Below are 21,194 nucleotides of genomic sequence, written 5' to 3'. Positions count from 1 at the left end.
AAAGCAGGAAAAGCTAAGTGGTTGTAAACCCTTTATTTGTTCAGCAATCCCACAAAGATACACTCCATCTTTCAGCTCCTATTTTCTTTGCATCTTGTACCACACGGGGGGGGGGGGGGGGGACGCCAACTGATAGTCTACAGGGGGGTGCCAGAGACCCTTGGCACGGCCCTGCACCGAATGTATATTGAGGAGAAAACGTCTGCACTGAACTTCTCGTATTTGCATCTGCATATATATTTTTTTCACCTCTGCAAAATACAAACATCAGCCATTTCTTGTGCTTGCAAACATGGCAGCCCAAAGGGAACTGCTGAAATTATTTCAAAGCTAAGCTCTGACAGGTGTTCCACAGGCTTGCCATGAATTCTGTGCAAGAGACACAACTTAATCAAATGATTATTTCTCATAGTCCCCCAGCTGCAGGAATTTTCCCCTAGTGATTACTGTCAATAACAGATTCACAATGGTGGGTGTGGCTAAGTAGGAGGAGCCCTCAAAACATATACAGCTAGTATCCCTTAAGAATGATTTATAATTGACAATGAGAAGGGGAAATTTGAATAACTTTCTTTTAGCTGCCAGCAAATGAATTTGAAAAACAGTTTTGAGAAAAAACTTGAAAAGAATACTCTGCTACAGGCTTTCAACTTAGAAAATGTCCAGCACTTTTCTTACAAGACGTGGAGGGGCATAATCGAACGGGGACGACCATCTCTACGGGCGCCCATCTCTAAGGACGTCCCGGTGAAGGGGCGGGGAAACCCGTATTATCGAAACAAGATGGGCGTCTATCTTTCGTTTTGATAATACGGTCGGGGACGCCCAAATCTCAACATTTAGGTTGACCTTAGAGATGGTCATCCCCGGTTTTCAGCAATAATGGAAACCGAGGACGCCCATCTCAAAAATGACCAAATCCAAGTCATTTGGTTGTGGGAGGAGCCAGCATTTGTAGTGCACTGGTCCCCCTGACATGCCAGGACACCAACTGGGCACCCTAAGGGGCACTGCAGTGGACTAACTGAATGGAAAAAGGCATGCAGTGGTCACTAACCACCTCCCACCACGAAAAAAAACAACTTTAAAAACTTTTGGCTTTTTTTTTTGGGTGAAGGATGTCCTTCGCTGTGCCTCCATGACAGAAGTTGAGGATGGCCATTGCTATTTATTTATTTATTTAGATTTTGCTCACACGTTTTTCAGTAGTAGCTCAAGGTGAGTTTCATTCAGGTACACTGGATATTTCTATGCCTCTGTCCCTGCGACAGCAGTTGAAGATGTCCTTTGATGTGCCTCTGTCCCTGTGATGGCAGTTGAAGACGTCCTTTGCTATGGCAGTCCAAAACATGGATGTTTGTGAGAAGGATGTCCATGCCTGCCATGCCTCTGACACCCCCTTTATTTATTTGGATTTTGGATCACAAGTGGCAACAGTGGGATTTGACCTGGCCACCTCTGGATTGCAAGACCAGTGCTCTAACCACTAGGCCACTTCACCACTCCACACCCTTGAATTTTTTTTTTGTTACATTATACATTTGTACCCCGCGCTTTCCCACTCATGGCAGGCTCACTGCGGCTTACATGGGGCAATGGAGGGTTAAGTGACTTGCCCGGAGTCACAAGGAGCTGCCTGTGCCTGTGGGAATCGAACTCAGTTCCTCAGTTCCCCAGAACCAAAGTCCACCACTCTAACCACTAGGCCACTCCTCCAGTTGAGGACGTCCAAAATGTTTGAAAGAAGGACGTCCACGCCCTCATTATGCCTCCGCTGACACACACATACCTCCCCCCCACAGGGACCTGCATACTGCCCCCCCCCCTACAGGAATGGCCAAATTTCAAGGGATTGGAGTGGAGTGGAGGAGTGGTCTAGTGGTTAGAGCACTGGTCTTGCAATCCAGAGGTGGCTGGTTCAACTCCCACTTGTGATCCAAAATCCAAATAAATAAAGAGGGTGTCAGAGGCATAGCAGGCATGGACATCCTTCTCACAGAAGCATCCACATTCCAGACATCTTCAACTGCCATCACACAGACAGAGGCATATCAAAGGACATCCTCAACTGCCATTGCAGGGACAGAGGCATAGAAAAATCCAGTGTACCTGAATGTAACTCACCTTGAGCTACTACTGAAAAAGGTGTGAGCAAAATCTAAATAAATAAATAGCAAAGGACATCCTCAACTGCCATCACAGGGACAGAGGGTGAGAGGTGGTTAGTGACCACTGGGGGAGTCAGGGGAGGTCATCCCCAATTCCCTCAGGTGGTCATTTAGGGCACATTTTTGTGTCTTGGTCATAAAAAAAAGGACCAAGTAAAGTCAGCCAAGTGTTTGTCAGGGACACCCTTCTTTTTTCCATTATCGCTTGAGGATGACCATCTGTTAGGCACGCCCCAGTCCCGCCTTCACTACACCTCCGACACGCCCCCAGGAACTTTGGTCATCCCCGTGACGGGAAGCAGTTGTGGACCCCAAAATCGGCTTTCGATTATGCCGATTTGGGCGACCCTGAGAGAAGGACGCCCATCTCCCGATTTGTGTCGAAAGATGGGCGCCCTTCTCTTTCGAAAATAAGCCTGAAAGGGTTAAGAGTTAGCAGAGGCAGTCAATGTTTTAATTTAAAATGCAACATTTAAATTAATATAGACAGATCGATATAGATATATATTCAGTGCTGGTGAAGGGCAATGCTATTATCTAGAGCAGTAGTTCTCAATCTTTTTTTCTGTTGTGACATACCTGACAGACAATGTTCTTGTATGTGACACACCGAACACTAAAATTAACAGCTGAACAAAGCACACCTAAATATTTAATTGTTTAACATTGTATGGAACAAATCAGTCCCAGATTTCTCATTTGTCATACAACAAAACAAATATATATATTCAAATTCTAGTGTCACCTCAGTAACAGCAACACAAAATCACTCCACTGCCAGGTACGGTGAAGCAACACAAAAACCTCCAAATATGTTACTCAGAAATTATATAGCAAACAGAACCTATGAACAGCAGACCTGCAACAAGTTCAGTTGAGGCTGGAGGCAGCAGTTATTATTGGGGGCTGTACGGAAGCTTTAGAAATGTTAAATAGTAATAATAGTAGAAAGAGGGACCAGTTACAGGGATTTCAAGAACCTGACTCTCAAGATTGCTGGTCTTCCCAGCTTGCAGGCAGTGATTATTGTAAAGGAAACACAGGCTTGCTGTCTACAACATTTTTTGTGACACACTTCCCATCTCTTGGGGACACACTGGTTGAGAACCATTCATCTAGAGGGTTGATATTCATCCAGCAGCAGTGAGCTTTTTTTTTATAGCCATCAACGTTATTCCTGTATATTCAATGTTGGGCATGTCTGGGTGCTGGCATTCAATATTTGGATTTGTGCAGCCGTCTTTCTCTTATGCAGTTAGGTATGATATGTAGCACTTAACTGCCTAAGTAACACCACATAAAGCAAGGACTGATTTTCATGTGGTTCAATTTGACCGCTAATGCTAGGCTTGACTGCATAACAGCTGACTCCACACACACACACACCCCGACCGCCCACAGAATAGCCAGCATTCAGTTTAGCGGCCTGTGGTTATATTCAGCGGCCCAACCAGTTAAGTGTTGCCGAATATCAGTGGATAGCTCCACACAAGCGATTTAACTGTCCAGGAGTCGTTTCTGGCCAGTTAAATTGCTTTTAATATCATCCTCCTGGTGCCACATTTATGTGCCTCTTGCACACTTAAACATATATAATGCTAGCATGTACACGTATAAATGTACACTTACCTGTGAAAGTGCCATGGGTGGGGTTCCCACATACCCTAGTGCAATCCCCCAATATATTGGGGATAAACTAAACAGATGAGAGACTCCCCCCCTTCAGTTACTGGGGGAGGGAATGGATTGCAAAGGGAGAGTGAGAAGCCCAGCCCCAAAAGAAGTGTTTATGGGAAAGTTGCTGAGGGAAATGTTTGTGTGTTTACATGGATAGGAGATGTCATGTAGGGGGAGGGGGAATTAAGAGTTAATAAAAACTGTTGAGCAGAGCACATGGTCTTTGGTTGCCTTCAATCCTGCCAGGACCTGTCAGGAGAGGGGGTGTCCTTGATAGGCCCAATAACTTTAGGCTGAATTAAGAGGAGGTTTTTTGCCAACTAAAGCAATAACTGGAGAGTGAGGAGTGCTCTGGGTGGGTAGAAGGGTTAACCCAGCTCGGAAACAGAACAGGAAAGAGTCTGTTTGGTACCAGAGGCAGCTGCTTGAAGACATGCACCTTTGACGTAAGGATAGACAGGGAGGTCTGATCCTAATGGGTCCAGCAGCTGTGTGCCCTCTGTGTCTTTATAGACACAGACACACAATTGAAGCTTTTACATAAAAACGTGGAAAAATGTAGGGTGTTACCTATCTAGTCTACCATTCCATGCCAGCTACTCACCCTATCACTCCCTTAGAGATCCTGTGTACATGTCCCAAGCTCTCTGGAATTCCGTGAAGAAGTATTTCATACACATAGTTCTAGCAACCTCTTCTCTTGCCCCTCTTCTCCTTCAGCACTCCCGCAATTTAGGGTCCACCTTGCTACTTCCAATCCTTCTCTTTGGATGATGGGGAATATGTTGTGCTTGAGATATTTCCAGTCTTTTTGGTGTTATATGGTGGGTAGCTCCAGCGATGAGCTTGAGGTCTGGTATTTATAGGTCCTTATCATGCTGCAGCTTAGCAATCACAAAAACACACATTACTGTTTTGGCCTGTATGCCTTGACACATGTCCTGCCCTCTCAGTCACTCCATCTGTGAGCCTGCTGAAATGAAACTGACTTTGGAGCCAGGATCTAGAGCCTGGAATAGTGTTTGCTAGGAATGTGCATGGCCAAAAGATTTGTAGTTTATGTTTCGATTTTTTTTCCAAATTGTTGCCAATTTCAAATGGGGTTTTTTTTTCAGGTCGTACACATTCATTTAAAACAACTTTTTTAGTATGCAGATGAAAACATTTAACGTGTACAAATTGCACATGCTAAAATTAAGGTGCACAAACAAATTGAATGCATGCTAATGCACATCCGTGACAAAACAGTGGGTTTTAAGCCTGTAAACTGTATTATTTCTTGAAGTGTATTTTTCTAGTTTGGCCAGCAGGTGGTGCATGTTTATGTTTAAAGCTGTTACAGAAAAATTACTGTTTTTTCTTTAGTTTAACACAGATAGGAAGTAGATGCAGTATAGTTTTGAAAACTTGTTGTTCGGGGCTCTGATTGGCCCAGGAGCGCAATTCATGTAGGATGTACTGGCTTTTTTTCTCCAGTCTTAGCCAGGGAGAAAAGAGAGAAGGATCTCTTTGCTGAGGCCCTGTGAACAGTTATATTTGATAAACTGTGAGCAGCTATACGTTCCTGATCTCCCCAGGTGCTATTTAGATAGTATACAAATGTTTAGATAGTGTTATAATTGATCCATATTTCAGTTTTGTGTTATTTATTTATTTATTTATTACATTTGTACCCCGCGCTTTCCAACATACAGCAGATTCAGTGTGGCTTACATAGTAAAAAAAGGATTACAAAGAACATGTAAGAAGAATATTAAAAACTGTGATAATATTATTATTGTTTTGCTGATTGCAACTTTTCTGTTCATTGTTCTAATTTTTCATGACAATAAACTAAACATTTTTAGTTATTGCCTCTGCTTTTCTGAACTGACTAAGAATTCTGATGGTTTTTGTGTTGTGTCTGTGGGTATTTTAAAGGAACTGTGTGACCACTGGGAATGTGGCCCCAGTAAACTAGGAATCACTGGGGATAATTTGAGAATGTGAGACTCACCCACAGGCAGTTGAGACCCAGTCGGTGGAGGAGGGTGCTAGTGTAGAGCACAAGCAGCAGGTGCAGGCAGACCTGAGCTGTGCTGGGGATAGACCTTCTAAGTGGCTGCAGAGTAGCCCCAGGTAGGTGGTTAGGCATTTCATGACAACATCTCGTTTGCTGAGACTTTCAGTGACTGGCACCAGTAAATATGTAAAAGAGATAAGAGTCACAGTGCAGTGGTTCTCGTCCCAGTCCATAGGACACACCATAGTCAATCAGACCCAAAGAAGAAAGTATTGCCTGTGAAAAACTGCATTAAGTTAGTCCAATAAAAAAGGTATCATCTTATCTTCTTCTTTTGTATGCTGATTTCTCTGATAAATATTCATTGGGGATATCCTGAAAACCCAACTTGAAGGATGTACCCAGAGGACTGGGTTGAGAACCACTGCACTAGAGCATACTCTCCCATTTCCACCAGGCTGGATAACAAAAACCTGTGACATAAATTAAATCTAACCTTAAAAGGATGATCTGTCCTTGACAAAGGCAAAAACTAGAAGGGTATACTTCTTTCAATCTCTCGCTATCCCTTATGAGAAAAAAACTGGTTCTAAGGGTCTGTGATCTTGCGTTTTAGTTAAATAGAACTTCACGGCTGAGTGACAGCTCTGATCTAAAGCATTTACGCTTAAGTTTTGATCTCTCTGCGTTTGATTAAAACTAATGAGCTCATTTAATTCAAAATGGGAATCTCTGATAAGAGAAATAAGGTTGATGTGATTGGATTAGAGGGGCGAATTAAACTCTTAGAGCAGAAGTTTGTGCTTATACAGTGTATTAAAAAGCTGTTGGCGTATTATGGTGTGTCAGATGATGAGAAAAATTTCATAGTAATTCATATTTAATCAGAAGAAATGAAAGTACTAAATATAACATGGCTTCTGCTTTTCCCTCGAGTGATAAAGAGCGAGTCACGTTTAGAATGACATCAAATTCATGCTCTCAAAACGAAGGCTAAAAAACAAAAAATCCAGAAGATACGGGCAGAAAGGGATGCAGTGGCAATGTAGCAGGGCAGGAAAACAACATCATGTAAACTATGTCTTAGCCAGTACTTTTTTCCCCCCATTGTGTTCTAAGTCACCTTTAGTGAGGTCTACTAGATTCTTCTTTTAGAGCGTGCATAAAATCCTCTTCTAAATGTAGAGCATTATATGTGTAAGTCACTAAATTCACATTACAAAGAAGAGATGTGCTATAAATGTGTCCCCCCTTTCCTCCATTCTAATTTCAGTTTCCATTCTTTCAACCTTGCAGCGCCGTTTGCCTCAAGCATCATGCTCCCTCTCTGGCCATTGTCAAATCCAGACTTAAAAACTCTCATTTTGGAAGTTGTTTACATTTTGAGCACTTCTCTGTAATATAGGGCGAGGCAAAAAAAAGTACCCCCCCCCCCCAAAGTTTTTTTTTCTCAGCAACTGCTTGGAATTTCAATGTGAAATTTTACAGCTCTGTTTGGTGTTACTATCTGTGTTTATGTGCTGAATGGAATGAGATTATCTGTAAACATGGTGAAGTTACAGACTTTTTAGCGTAACCACCCTGTAATTTTCGCATGTTCAAACATGTGCTGTAAAACTACCATTATTTGGGAGCAATGTTGGAGGCCAAAGCTGCTAACAAACGTCAAACTCAAGCAAGCACTGCAGAAGATCTGGGACAGCCTGCCACGGGGACTGATCAACAAGGTTCTTAAGAACTTCCCAAAGTGACAGAAAGCCTGTATTAAAGCTGGGGGTGGACACTTTCAGCATTCACAGTGACTGCGAAATTCTGACATATTGTTAATTGTATCATTTGAATGGCGTTATTTTACTCAGCTTTAGCGCGAACATTTTTAACACGCAAAAATCACTAGGTGGTAATGCTAAAATGTCAGTAACATCAACATAGCTTAAGATAATTCAATGTAAATATGATGACTAAATAAGTAAGTAAGTAAAATTTCTCATTGAAATTCAAAGTGGTTGCTGAAAAATGGCAAAAAACTCTAGGGGGTTACTTTTTCTGCCTCACCCTGTACATCTTCCTGTAATCTCTTGTTTGACATGGGTGTCTGTCAGTTCTATGGAGCAAGGACTGCCTCTTCAATATATGATACTCAATGATGTAAACACCCGGTAAAGCTAATGAAATGATCAGTAGTGGTAGTAGTGTGTGTTTGTTTGTTTATTTATCGGGATTTATTAACTGCCTCTATGAAGAGGTTCACCCAAGGTAGTGTACAGTAGCTATATCTTGACGTACAGTTTTAAGAGCCTAGCAATAGTGAAATGATCAAACATAAGCATAATCAATGAGGTAAACTTGGAGATGGCAAGTTGAATTCTAGTCATAGGACTAACATAGCAACAAGTAGATAATGGCAGATAAAGACCGTACGACCCATCCAGTCTGCCCAACAAGATAAACTGATACATTATCAGAAATATAAACATTTAACAGCACCGTAGAACAATCATATAACATAAATATGATAAATGTAGCAGAATACGAATGATACCATAATAGGTGGCATTGAAGAACATTCATACAACATAGATGATACTCACAATATGCAATTGAAATCCCTTTAATGTGCATATGATAAACACAATGTCCACACATCACAAATAAAGCACCTTAATAAGCACACATGTATATGTGAAAGCAGAGCTGGTGTTAGAAGGAGCATCCAGGGCAATTGCCTTGGGCCCTCAGACCACAGGAGGTCTCCAAACCTACCCAAAGCTGAAGGAGGTACAGCCTATTAGTGGGCTTTGGAGCTGCCCCCATAATGTATGCCCTGGGCCCCAGTTTGTGTAATGCCAGCCCTCTGTGTGATATATTTACAGAGATATATCTAGAATAGGGGGAATCTGGGACATGTTTTAAAAAGGCTGTTGTGTTGGATGTTTTTTATTCAGTGGGGTCATATTTCTCTCTGATCAGGGATTAGATAGGATCAAACCATGTTTTGTGCTAAAATATAGGCTATCCCGGGGGGGCTCACAAATTTCTTTCCAAATCTGTGTCTATATATTATATGTATATCTATTCATAGCGATGGGTATACAGACATATTAGCAGAGAGTATGAATGATCTGACAGTGTGTCATAGTAATTAGCACCCAGGCCTGTGAATTTCTGTCCTTGGAAAGAATGGTTTTTCACTTTTCAGCATTAGCAAATGGGGGGTGGTAGGTCAAAAACAGATTCATGCCTCCCTTTCACTTCCAGGGATCCATACATTCTCTCATTGTACAAGGATGTATTTCTAACAATTTCAAGAATTCTCCTCAGGGACTTGAGTAGCAAAGTGCCTCAGTTTTGAGTGCATAACCCAATGATTCAGTCTTCACCATTTGATTTTAGCTCATAATCATAAAGGTCCCTTGTCTTTGTATCAGTTACTATGATGTTAACAAAGGTATCCTGATTTGCAGTGTGTTACTGTGCAGGGTCGAGGGTACCCTGCTGCTGTCTGTTGTCTCTGTAGATTCTAGCAGTCTGAGCCTTTCCAACGAGTTATTCTCATGTTATAATAGCTTGGCAACTGAGATGGTTTCACAGGGAGCATGAAAGAACATCACACACTGCTCGAATGGCTTTGAATGTAGTTAAAAAAAAAAAAGGACATATTTCTTGGTACTCACTTCCCACCATCAAACCTCCTTTCCCTCCCCTCAACTCCTTCCCTCCCATCTCCTCACTGATCTCTCAGCTCTGACTGTCCACTTCTCTTACCTACCTTCCCCTCTCTCAACCACCTTTCACTGGTTTCAATTCAGCTGTGGGAAGTAGGGGGGAGGGGTCTTCTCTTCTGCCACCAGTAGTTGGGAACCCTACCAGCAATGTATCCTTCCCCCACACTCCATGTGGCTTTTTCTGTTTGGCATGAATACGTACAATCACCTCTCTAAAGGTTATGTGGCCATGCATGTGCACATCCTGTAATGTGTACAGAAGCACAAAGAGATGGACACACCCCCCATAACAGAATTGTGGCCTAGATTATTTAAACCAGTGTTTCCCAAGTTGGTCCTAGAAGTATGCCCTTGACATTAAAGTTTTCAGGATATCCACAGTGAATATGCAGGAAAGAGATTTGCTTATAATGGAGGCAGTGGATGCAAATCAATTTCATGCATATTCACTGTGGATATCCTGAAAACCTGACTGGTAAGGGGGTACTCCAGAACTGACTGACTTAGGAAAACACTAATTTAAACCATCAGATTTATTCTGCAGCTCATACTGTGGATCTCATGCAGGGATTGTAACAGAGACATGGTGTATTGGGGTGATACACTGTGTTGCTGTGAAGAAAAGCTTTGTTGATGGCTAAGGGGCCCTTTTACTAAGCAGCGGTAAGCCCACCGTAGGCTTACAGTTTGGCAATCCACCCCCAGCATGCGCTATTTCTGGTGCTAGAAATAGGTCGCTATATTTTACCACAGCAGTTACCTGGTGGTAATCACTGCCCACTTACCACTGGTTTAGTGCAGGAGCCCTTAACGCCACCTCAATGGTAAGTGCTCCCCCCCCCCCACACCCATGCATGGCCACACGGTAAGTGTAGGGTTACCATATTTTGTCCCCCAAAAAGGAGGACACATGCTGCGCCCCCACCACACACCCCACCCCGCCCCCTTTCACGCCCTCGTTCCGCCCCTGTCACATTTTCCCCTCCCCCGTCACACACACCCCGTCACTCCCCCTCCCTGTCACCCCCTCCTCTTACCTTACTACTGCCCTGGTGGTCTAGTGACCTCTTCGGGGCAGGAAAGAGTCCCCTCTTTCCTGCCCGGAGCGCTGCCCTGCATGCATCCTTCCTGTTCCTGATCTCGGCGCCGATTCAAAATGGCCACCAAGAGTTGAAGTCTCGTGAGGTCACTTCAACTCTCAGCGGCCGTTTTGAATCGGCGCCGAGATCAGGAACAGGAAGGATGCGTGCAGGGCAGCGCTTCGGGCAGGAAAGAGGGGGCTCTTTCCTGCCCCAAAGGCGGAAGAGGTCACTAGACCACCAGGACAGTAGTAAGTAAGGGGAGGGGAGGCTAGCAATCTGCCCATTTGTCCAGAAATCCGGGCAAACGGGCAGATTGGCAAAACCCGCCCGGTTGCCCGGACATGTCCTCAAAAAGAGGACATGTCCGGGTAAATCCGAACATATGGTAACCCTAGGTAAGTGCAATCTTACCACATGGCCATCTCTTTTTTCGGCCTTTTTACCTGCTGCGGTAATTAGGGCCTCAGCGCTCGACAAAAATGGCTGCCGCTGCTAGTGCAGGTCCCCCTTTACCGCAGCTTAGTAAAAGGGCCCCTAAAGTAGTGCCTAGACATTAACCCCTGAATTCTATATAGAATGCTAACCAATATGTGCTAAATTTTGCATATGATACTGAGATGTGCACACATCTTGATTACTTAACAAGCCACTTAACGCCAATAATTGAATGCTTACAATGAATTGTTGGCATTAATTGGCTTCAATTGGGAGTTGCACATGCACACTGTGCACTCTTCTATAACACTGTGCACACAAAACTCATGGCGGACAACCAAGAAGGGGGCAGGGCCAGGGGCGTTCTCACAAGCTGCACACAGTATTATAGAATCCAGGAGATTGGCGCCTAACTTACTCGTTAGAATTTACGCCAGGTTTTAGCTGGTGTAAGTCCTCGAAACCAAAGTTTGGCATGGGAATCAGTAAGAGCTATTCTTTAAATGATGCACCACTTTGAGCACCGTTTATAGAATAGTGTTTCCTGCCAAGTTTTTTCAGTTCCATTTACTGAATCTTGTCCTAATTGTGTGTTGAAATGCATTAAAGTAATTTTAATTCATGCTTTTAAAGGACAATTCTATAATCTAAAAACCTGCTTTTATGCTCCCCTTATTGAATAGTAGAACTTCCATGTAAACATACCAGTGTAAACGTTAGCATGTCTCGTCTACAAACACATGCCTAATTTACATAGGGGTAAGCACTAGTGCATGCTTACTACTGCTTAAAACGGGCATACTACGGGGCCTGCTTAAGTATCCTGCAGTAAGTTCCAGGATAGCCAGGGCTGGCCTTAGGGGGTGGCAAACAGGGCAATTGCCCTGGGCTCCCATAACATAGGGAGCCTCAAACTTGCCTCAAGCTAAAGGAGGCAGAAGCTGAAGGCCAGCTTTTTGGCCCCTTCCAGGTTTCTACCCTGGGCCCCTGATTATCTAACACCAGCCCTGGAGGTAGCGCAAGCACAACACATGATATAAAATCATTTTAATTTTTATCATTTAGGAGCCTGTCTGGGGGGGCGGAGCATGTCTGTGGTAATCAGTGCAGCTATGTTGCTGCGCGCTAGCTGATTAGTGCGTGCACCCTTGCTGCTACAAACTAGGTGGTAGTAAGGGCTCACATGTTAATCTTTTTTATTGTCCACATTACAGCGCACTATGGCCATTTTTTAATGCTGCTTTGTAAAAGGACCCATAGTGTGTATTTGCAAGGGGGTGTACATGGATGGAGCATAGGCAGGACATGGGTGGGGCTCCCAGTTACCCCCAGTTTCTATATATCGCACCGAGATTTCCATGCGGAAATCCAAGCAGATCCCATAACAATGCGCATAACAAGCCAATCAGTATTGTTAATTGGATAACAAGCAATTAGCACTAATTGGTATTAATTAGAAAAGCGCAGAACTTACTAAGTGTGTAAGTTGTAATTCACTTTGTCAAAAATGAGGCGTGACCAAGGGCAGGTCGTGGGCGTTCTGATAATTTACATATAGTGTTATAGAATATACCTGTTCTGCGTCTAATTTAGGTGGCGGAATTTACACCAGGTTCTACTTGGCGTAATTCCTTGTAACTAAATATAGTCATTCGGATCACCATCAGCATATTCTATACACATGGAAATTTTATAGAATACGCTTAGGCAAAAATGAGTTCCGCGCAGATTTTCCAGGTGCCATATATTGAATCTAACTCTTAGTGCGTAACTTACAGAAGACTGTAAATTACAAGTGATCACTTAGACACTCTGAGGGAAAAAAAATATTATGTGTGCCGAAATTGGGTTATGCTATTACTCAATAATGAAAGTTGGACACCCAGGTTCCATTATAGAATAGGATCTGTAATACTGCGCATTCTTGGGGCACCCAGTTATACAATTACCCCCGTAGTGTGTTGTTTCTCGAGGATTGCGTCAAACTCCTTTCTTTCACAACCGTGAACCTGTTACCTGTCTTATAAAATGTTCTGTAAGTACTAGGGCTTTGCTTTTAAAATAAAGTGCTTGTTAATGTTAAATTCTTTTGCATAGAGTAGAGTGTTGAGGAGAAGTTAAGGCCTGACCCCCCGGATTCAATATATGGCACCTAACATTAGGTGCTACTTCAGCACTGATTTTTCAGCTAGAAAAGGATTCTAAAGGCGCCGAAACAGGGCAGAAAAAGCAGAGCTGCACAAAAAGACACTTACACACCCATTTGTAGAATAATATGTAAGTGTTTTTGCACTGATCTACAAAGGGGGTGTAATGATGGGAGGGACAGAGGTGGGTCAGGGGCATTCCCTTAGGATATGCGCAGTGTTATGGAACAGTGCGGATCCGTGCCCAGCTTGCACTCTGGGATTCACACCTGGTTTCAATTGGTGTAAATCCTCATGCCCAAAGTTGAGCGCTGATCTCAGTGCTATGCACCATTCTATAAAGGGCGTTGATCCGGGAACCTTTTTTGGCACCCAAGTTTGGTGCATTTACTGAATCTGATCCAGTTACAGCTGATGGAATGGTGTGGGCCATTTGCCCATCCTGTGCCTGCTGTACGAATAAATAGAGGGTTCGGATAAACAGTACCACTATCACAAATTTTAGACAGAAGATAATATATGTCTCAAGGACTGTAGTAATTTACTTCCAAGGAGTATCAGGTTTCACACATAAAATCTAAATCCTGTGTCTCTGCTCTTCTATCTTATCTAATAGAATCAACAAGTCCCAGTCTACTCGCCAATGACAACAGTCTGGAGCGCTCTTTCTTCATCCGCATGAAGTCAACCCTGACAAAGAGAGGCGTCCACATCAAATCCTCGGGATATAAGGTATGTGTCATTATGAAAGATATTAAACTGTAACTAACTAACAGAGGCAGAACAGATGTTCCTGATCTTCTTCCAGACTGGAATATTGTTTAATCTCTTTTCAATCTAGGACTCCACCCCGTTGTCACTCTCCATTGTGCATTTTCGTTCCTGGTTTGTCAGTGCTGATTGGTAGGGGATGTGCATTTATTTAAAATAACATAGGAAAGGACAACGGCATATCCCATGTTATTCCATTTTGTTGGCAAATGAAAACACAACAATTTTGTGTGTCATCAATAGTGACATTCCAAAAGAGGCACCTAGGTTCCATTACCACATGGCTTTGGGGTGCCTGGTTATAGAATTGTCCCCATATTGTGGAATATTAGTTATTATGAGGGTAATTTTATGTATGAAATTATTTCCTCCCCCTCTCCCTGGCATATAAGTATGTGCTGTTACAAGTAGGCATGTCCTTGCATGTGACCTGAGTGTAGATGAATTTAAGATCATAGTTTGAGCAGAGTCATGACGCTTTTCGTAAGACATACCTATGTGTATACATCAGCAGTGTACACTTATACCTGCTCCATAGCTGGTGTAATCTATGTGACGATATTATAGTCATGATTTCAGCTGTTTGTGTGGAGCCATGTTATAAAGACACGTGGAAGGGCATAATCGAATGGTGCTGGCCGCCACAAAGAGAGGTCCCGAACCGTATTATCGAAAAAGATAGCCGGCCATCTTTCGTTTCGATAATATGTTTGGGGCCAGCCAAATGTCAGAGATGGCCAGGTTTCAGATGGCCGGCATCGGTTTTCGCCGATAATGGAAAACGAGGCCGACCATCTTAAACCCCATTCAAATCCAAGGCATTTGGTCGTGGGAGGGGCCAGCATTTGTAGTGCACTGGTCCCCATGACATGCCAGGACACCAACTGGGCATCATAGGGGGCACTGCAGTGGACTAAATTGCTCCCAGATGCATACCTCCCTTACCTTGGGTGCTGAGCCCCCAAATCCCCTCTCAAACCCACTCCCCACAACTGTACACCACTACCATAGCCCTTAGGGGTGAAGGGGGGCACCTACTTGTGGGTACAGTGAGTTTTGGGGGGGGGGGGTTGGAGGGCTCAACACTTACCACCACAAGTGTAACAGGTAGGGGGGGGTATGGACCTGGGTCCGCCTGGCTGAACTGCACTGCACCCTCTAAAACTGCTCCAGGGACTTGCATACTGCTATCATGGAGCTGGTTATGACATTTGAGGCTAGCAAAAAAATGTTTTAAATTTATTTTTTTAGGGTGGGAGGGGTCATCCCCGATTCCCTCCGGTGGTCATCTGGTCAGTTTGGACACTTTTTTGAAGCTTGGTCCTGAAAATAAATGGACCAAGTGAAGCCGGCAAAGTGCTCGTCAGAGCCAGCCTTCTTTTTTCCATTATCGGCCGAAGCCGGCCATCTCGTAACCACACCCCCGCCCCGCCTTCCATACCCTGCCGAAACGCCCCCTTGAAATTTGGCCGGCCTTGTGACGGAAAGCAGTTGAAGCCGGCGAAAATCAGCTTTCGATTATACCGATTTGGCCGGCTTCAGGAGATGGCCAGCCATCTCCCGATTTGTGTCGGAAGATGGCCAGCCTTCTCGTTCGAAAATAAGCAGGATAACTACCCATTTGTCTTTATAAAACAAGTTTAAAATAAATGCCTACTGGCCTCTCATCCTAGGTGGCCTGTTATAAAATTACTCTCTGTGGAGACAATTCTCTAAGTGAGTGCCCACATTTAGGTGCCCTAATGCTGCATAGTGAAAGTCTATACTCTAATGGCATCTGTGCACCCAGATTCCATTATAGAATCTTTTACACACCCACTGTTACACCAGCCATAAACCTGCAGTAACTGCAGATGCCTAAATATTTATCCCAATTGACTCTGTACTACCCATCTGGTCCCCATCTATATATCTGCACTTGGCCCCTCAGCTACATAGCATCAAATCTATGCTATTTGAATGTTCTATTGCGTTGGTTCATAGGTGTTTTATTGGTATTATGCTGGCATCATAATATATCTATATTATTTGAATATTTTTCCATGCTATTATGGTATTGTTTGTATTGTACTGACATATTTCCAAGTTTACCTCATTTATTGTATTTTTGTTTATATTTGGTCATTTTATTATTGTTACAATGTTAACAAAATTGTAAGTTTTTGTTAAACTGTACCTGCTGTACACCACTTTGGGTGTAAATGTTCATAAAGGCAGTTAATAAATTCCAATAAATAAATAAATACAGCAAGGGCACATGTAATTTACAGTATTCTGAAAGTTGCATGTATAACTGGCAGTAGAGCCCATGGCCCTTCCATGCTCCACCCATGTAAATGTCCCCCCTTGAATTTACATGCTATGTGAGTTGTGCGCTCCCTTACAGAATAATGGTTAGTTGCTGCCACCTACATAAGTATACACTTACACACAAAAGTGTTGCCATTCTGTACATTAATGCGGGCACTGTGGTATAGAATTGCTTGTCATGTATCTGTGTGCCTAACTTTGTTGCATATACCTCCCTGGTCATTTCTAAGAGCCCAGGTTCCTTATAAAAGTACCCTCTGAGTGTCCATGCGTGGACCTAATTCATCCTGTCCTGAAGAAATGAAATCAGTTGGTGGTCCAGTATCTTGTATAAATTTAAACACACTTCAGCAGATAGAGCAGTGAACAGAATAAAATCCCATCAGTTACAGTTTTTTTTTTTTTAAACCCATAAATACCCAGATCAACATCAGTCAAATAAACTACAACCTAAGGGAGGAAATGGATTGTACAACAACAATAATAACCAGTTATATTGCTAAATTATTGAAAACATAAGGATAAACAACTACAGACTCACCGGATCCTTGTTCTTTAAATCTCAAACATACATTTGAAAGAATTACGAAACAGCAAAGTTTTTATTCCCACCTCAAACTTATTATAGCAAATCTTTAGCCTAAGTTCTAAAGAGCAGAGAATTCCATAAAGGTATTATAGTATCATTGTCCTGACTGGAAGTGTACTGACGACTAGTCTACATGGTGGGTATCTTCTTAACTGGAGCTTGGCCTGGGCTTTTGGTAGAGATATCCATAAACAGGGGCTCTGGGCTTGCAATATCTGACTGCCGCTGTGTAAGTAAATTTGCTTCTGTAGAATTTTCTGCAGTCATTTTTTTTCTTCTCCTCTACCCAGTGGGGAGCCAGGTGAGGGAATACCTTCCTCCTTGCCTGGAAGAACAGACTGTGGTAGATCCCCAACCACTGTCTCATAATTAGTGCTTTTGTTCTGAATTGAAGTTATGTTTTCTTCCATTGTGTCTTCACTGCCACTCCCTCCTCCTAAGATGTGACTGTCTCATCTGTTTCATTCTTCTTATCCAACTCACCCCCCCCCCCCCCCCCCCCCCCCCCCCCCACTTTTTTTTAATTTCTTTGTTTGTACAAATCTTCCTTGGAGTGTACTGGGGAAAATATGTGTTCAGTGAGGGTTGTTTGCACATCACCCAGCATGCACTGCTGCACACCAAGACCATAAATAATTGCAAATTTTCAGTCATCATGTGCAAACCATATTAATGTCTAATCAAAACACAGATTCTGTACAATAGCAGCTGTCCTTTGAGAAACTGAAACAAAGTGTCTTTTTCAGTAGCTCTGTTAGAAATAGGGAGCCAGAGTTAAGTTCTTTGTGTAAGCTATGCACCGTGAAATACAGATAATCAAAATTAATATTTATGAATTCTTGGGAGCTTGTTATAAATAAGGATAGAAGTTTGAGATTTATAGTGAATCCTTTTCTCCAAATGCCCTTTCTAGCCATGGTGCTCTCATAGCTGCATCTTTAATACAATAATACAATTTGAAGGTCCTTGCTGAACCTGAGTTGGGCACCTGGTGCTGCCAATAAGCGGGCAAATCTAGGTGGACTGTCATGATGGTGACATTTTGTGATTGGCCAATGCCCTATTTAATAATATGCCTAGAAATCTGAAAATGGAGAAGGAAGGTTTGTTACAAGTGCTGCCGACATTGAATTGTTAAACTGGACTAGTACTGCATTTGACATTGGAGATATAAAATTGTTCTTAAAACTGAGTGTTGTATTGCAGTTGTATATCCTATTAATAACTGAAGACTCTGACTGAGGCCTTTTTAAATGAAAATGAACTTTTTAGTTGGCTCAATTCTAAAGAGCATATGTAACCACAGGTTGCCCAGGGAGCATCGGGATAGAGTAATATAAATATATTTGGACTGGTTTTTGAGGGTCAGGTCCAACTGGCACTTTTATCCACACATTCAGCACACCTCTATCAGTCAATAAAGCATTCCACACATGCATATCAGTTCCAGACTGTGAACTTGGAGATCAGATAACTGGGATAATGCTTCAGAGCAACTATTTACATGGTGAGGCCCCATTTAGAGGACTGTGTACAATTCTGCAGACCGCACCTTCAAAAACATATAACCAGGATGGAGTCAGTCCAGAGGGCGGCTACTCAAATAGTCAGTGGTCTTCACTATAAAGCGTATAGAGACAGACTCATAGACCTTAATATATATACCTTGGAAGAAAGACGAGAGAGAGGAGATATTTATTTATTTGTTGCATTTGTATCCCACATTTTCCCACCTATTTGCAGGCTCAATGTGGCTTACATAGTACCGTGATGGCGATCGCCAATTCCGGTAAGAGAAATACAAAGTGATCTTGCATTAAAGTTCATAAGTGATAGAGTAAATGAAGTATTCAAGGAGAAAGAGTTAAGTTTTGTCCAGTTCTGGTATGAGTTTCGATTGTGTTGCAGGGTTCAGGTGTTTAGGTAGGATCATTCTGGTATGCGATTTTGAACAGGTTGGTTTTTAATGATTTCCGGAAGTTTGTTACGTCGTGCATTGTTTTCATGACGTTTTGAAGTGCATTCCATAGTTGCGTGCTTATATAAGAGAAGCTGGATGCATATGTTGATTTATATTTTAGTCCTTTGCAGCTAGGATAGTGGAGATTTAGGTATGTGCTTGCTGATCTTTTTGTGTTCCTGGTTGGTAAGTCTATAAGGTCTGCCATGTAGATATGATGTTGAGACATCTAAATATCTCCACAGCATAAATGCACAGAAGGCAAGCCTCTATGAACCAGTGGCGTAGCTACGTGGGGCCTGAGGGGGCCGGGGCCCCCGCAGATTCACCCCAGGACCCCCCTCCCGGCGAACCCGCCCCCGCCGCCACCTACCTTTACTTTTGCTGGCGGGGGATCCCACTCCCCGCCAGCCGACGTCTTCTCAGTCCTTCCTGCACTTCAATTTGTTTGCTGACGTCCTGCACGTAATTATACGTGCAGGACGTCAGACTCAGAGAACAGTTCTGTTCTCTGAGTCTGACGTACTGCACGTACAACGTGCAGGACGTCAGCAAACAAATTGAAGAGCGGGAAGCGACTAAGAAGAAGACGTCGGCTGGCGGGGAGTGGGATCCCCCGCCAGCAAAAGTAAAGGTAGGATGCAGCGGCGGCGGGTTCGCGGCGGGAGGGGGGGCGGCAATGTCGGCGGTGGGGGGGCGGCGCCGGGGGGAGGGCTAAAATGTGCCCCCTCCCCCCGGGCTCGGACCCCTCTCCCACGGAAGGCTGGCTACGCCCCTGCTATGAACTGAAAGGAAGCTCTGGAATGAAAGGGCATAAGATTAAGTTAAAGGGGGATAGGCTCAAAAGTAATCTTAGGAAATAATTCTTTACCAAAAGGGTGGTGGATGGATGGAACAACCTCCTGGTGGAGGTGGTGGAGACAAGAAAGCATGGGAAAGGCATATGGGATGTCTTAGAGGAGGAAGAGTAGTGGGTGATATGGAGGACAGACTGGATAGGCCGTACGGCCTTTATCTGCTGTCATTTCTATGTTTCTATGAATTGTAACTGTCAGGCAGGTCTAAGCAAATTAAATAATGACAGATACAATATTTCCTATCCTCCTGTCTATTTCTCTATTCTTAATCACTAGGCTCAGTGCAAAACTGGCTCTCCCTGCAAATGTCTAGTGTTGTAGACTTTACCTTGGCTGATCTTCTGGGACTTTCCCTAGTCCTTGCTTTCTTCTTCTTGGGGTGGATTGTGAGATACCTCTTCCCCTCTGTGTAGATTGTGACTGCACTAATTCCCCATTGCAGTGTTCACCCGAAGCAGTCCAGCAGCTTTTTCAGGCTCTGTGGCTGGTTCCCACTCCCAGTACTTTCAGGGTCATAGACTGTACTAGTCAGAGACCTTCCTTTTCAGTAGGTAAGAAGATGACCCAGATAATGTACAGAAGTACATAAGTATTGCCATACTGGGAAAGACCAAAGGTCCATCAAGCTCAGCATCCTGTTTCCAACAGTGGCCAATCCAGGTCACAAATACCTGGCAAGATCCCAAAAAAGTGCAAAACATTTTATACTGCTTATCCCAGAAATAGTGGATTTTCCTCAAGTCCATTTAATAATGGTCTATGGACTTTTCCTTTAGGAAGCCGTCCAAACCTTTTTATTTTTTTTTATTTTTTTATTTATAAATTTTACAATTACATTTATGACATTTACTCATAAATTCACATATTAGAAATAAACAAAGCTCAGGAAAAAAAAAAAAAAAAATTAGGCATACTATCTTAATACATTTAGTCCACAATTAGGTGATCCAAGATCTAGGAAAATTCTTAATTTCAGATGAATTAACTCAAATATTAATAATCAAAGCTGAGAGAACCTAGCAGTCGCAGCCGAGATCAAGCACTTAACAATCAAGAACTACTACAACAATTATTCTTTAGAAGTAATAAATTCTAATAGTTTCCCTGGGTCAAAAAACATGTATTTGGTTAAATTTAAGGAAACACAACATTTACAAGGAAACCTAAGTAGGAAAGTTCCTCCTATTCGGAGAACTCTCTCCTTCAACAGCAAGAATTCTTTTCTTCTTTTTTGTGTTTCTCTAGCAAAGTCAGGGAAAATCTGTATCTTTGCTCCAAGGAAATTTGAGTTCATGTGACGAAAATAAAGTTTAAATATATTATTGCGGTCTAATTCCAGAGCAAAAGTGACCAGCAGTGTAGTTCTTTCGGTTATAACCTCCATTGAACTCTCCAGAAATTCTGTTAAATTGAGATCAGGCTGAGGAGGATTAGGTAAAGTTCCCGTTCCAGCACCAGAGATATATTGCAT

The 21,194-nt window shown here is 42.9% G+C and overlaps 1 protein-coding gene across 1 annotated transcript in view; it reads left to right on the top strand.

The window, feature by feature from the left end:
• The window catches only part of NPAS3 (neuronal PAS domain protein 3), a 1,265,871-nt gene that overhangs the window by 1,079,299 nt on the left and 165,378 nt on the right, over positions 1 to 21,194 (top strand). The window contains exon 7 of the mRNA XM_030213689.1: positions 13,853 to 13,968. Within this exon, the coding sequence (XP_030069549.1) occupies positions 13,853 to 13,968 (116 nt within the window). The remainder of the gene's footprint in view (positions 1 to 13,852; positions 13,969 to 21,194) is intronic.

This window comes from Microcaecilia unicolor, chromosome 9 (assembly GCF_901765095.1).
Source record: "Microcaecilia unicolor chromosome 9, aMicUni1.1, whole genome shotgun sequence".
NCBI classification, from domain to species: Eukaryota; Metazoa; Chordata; class Amphibia; order Gymnophiona; family Siphonopidae; genus Microcaecilia; species Microcaecilia unicolor.
This window is presented reverse-complemented; position numbering and strand designations above follow the sequence as displayed.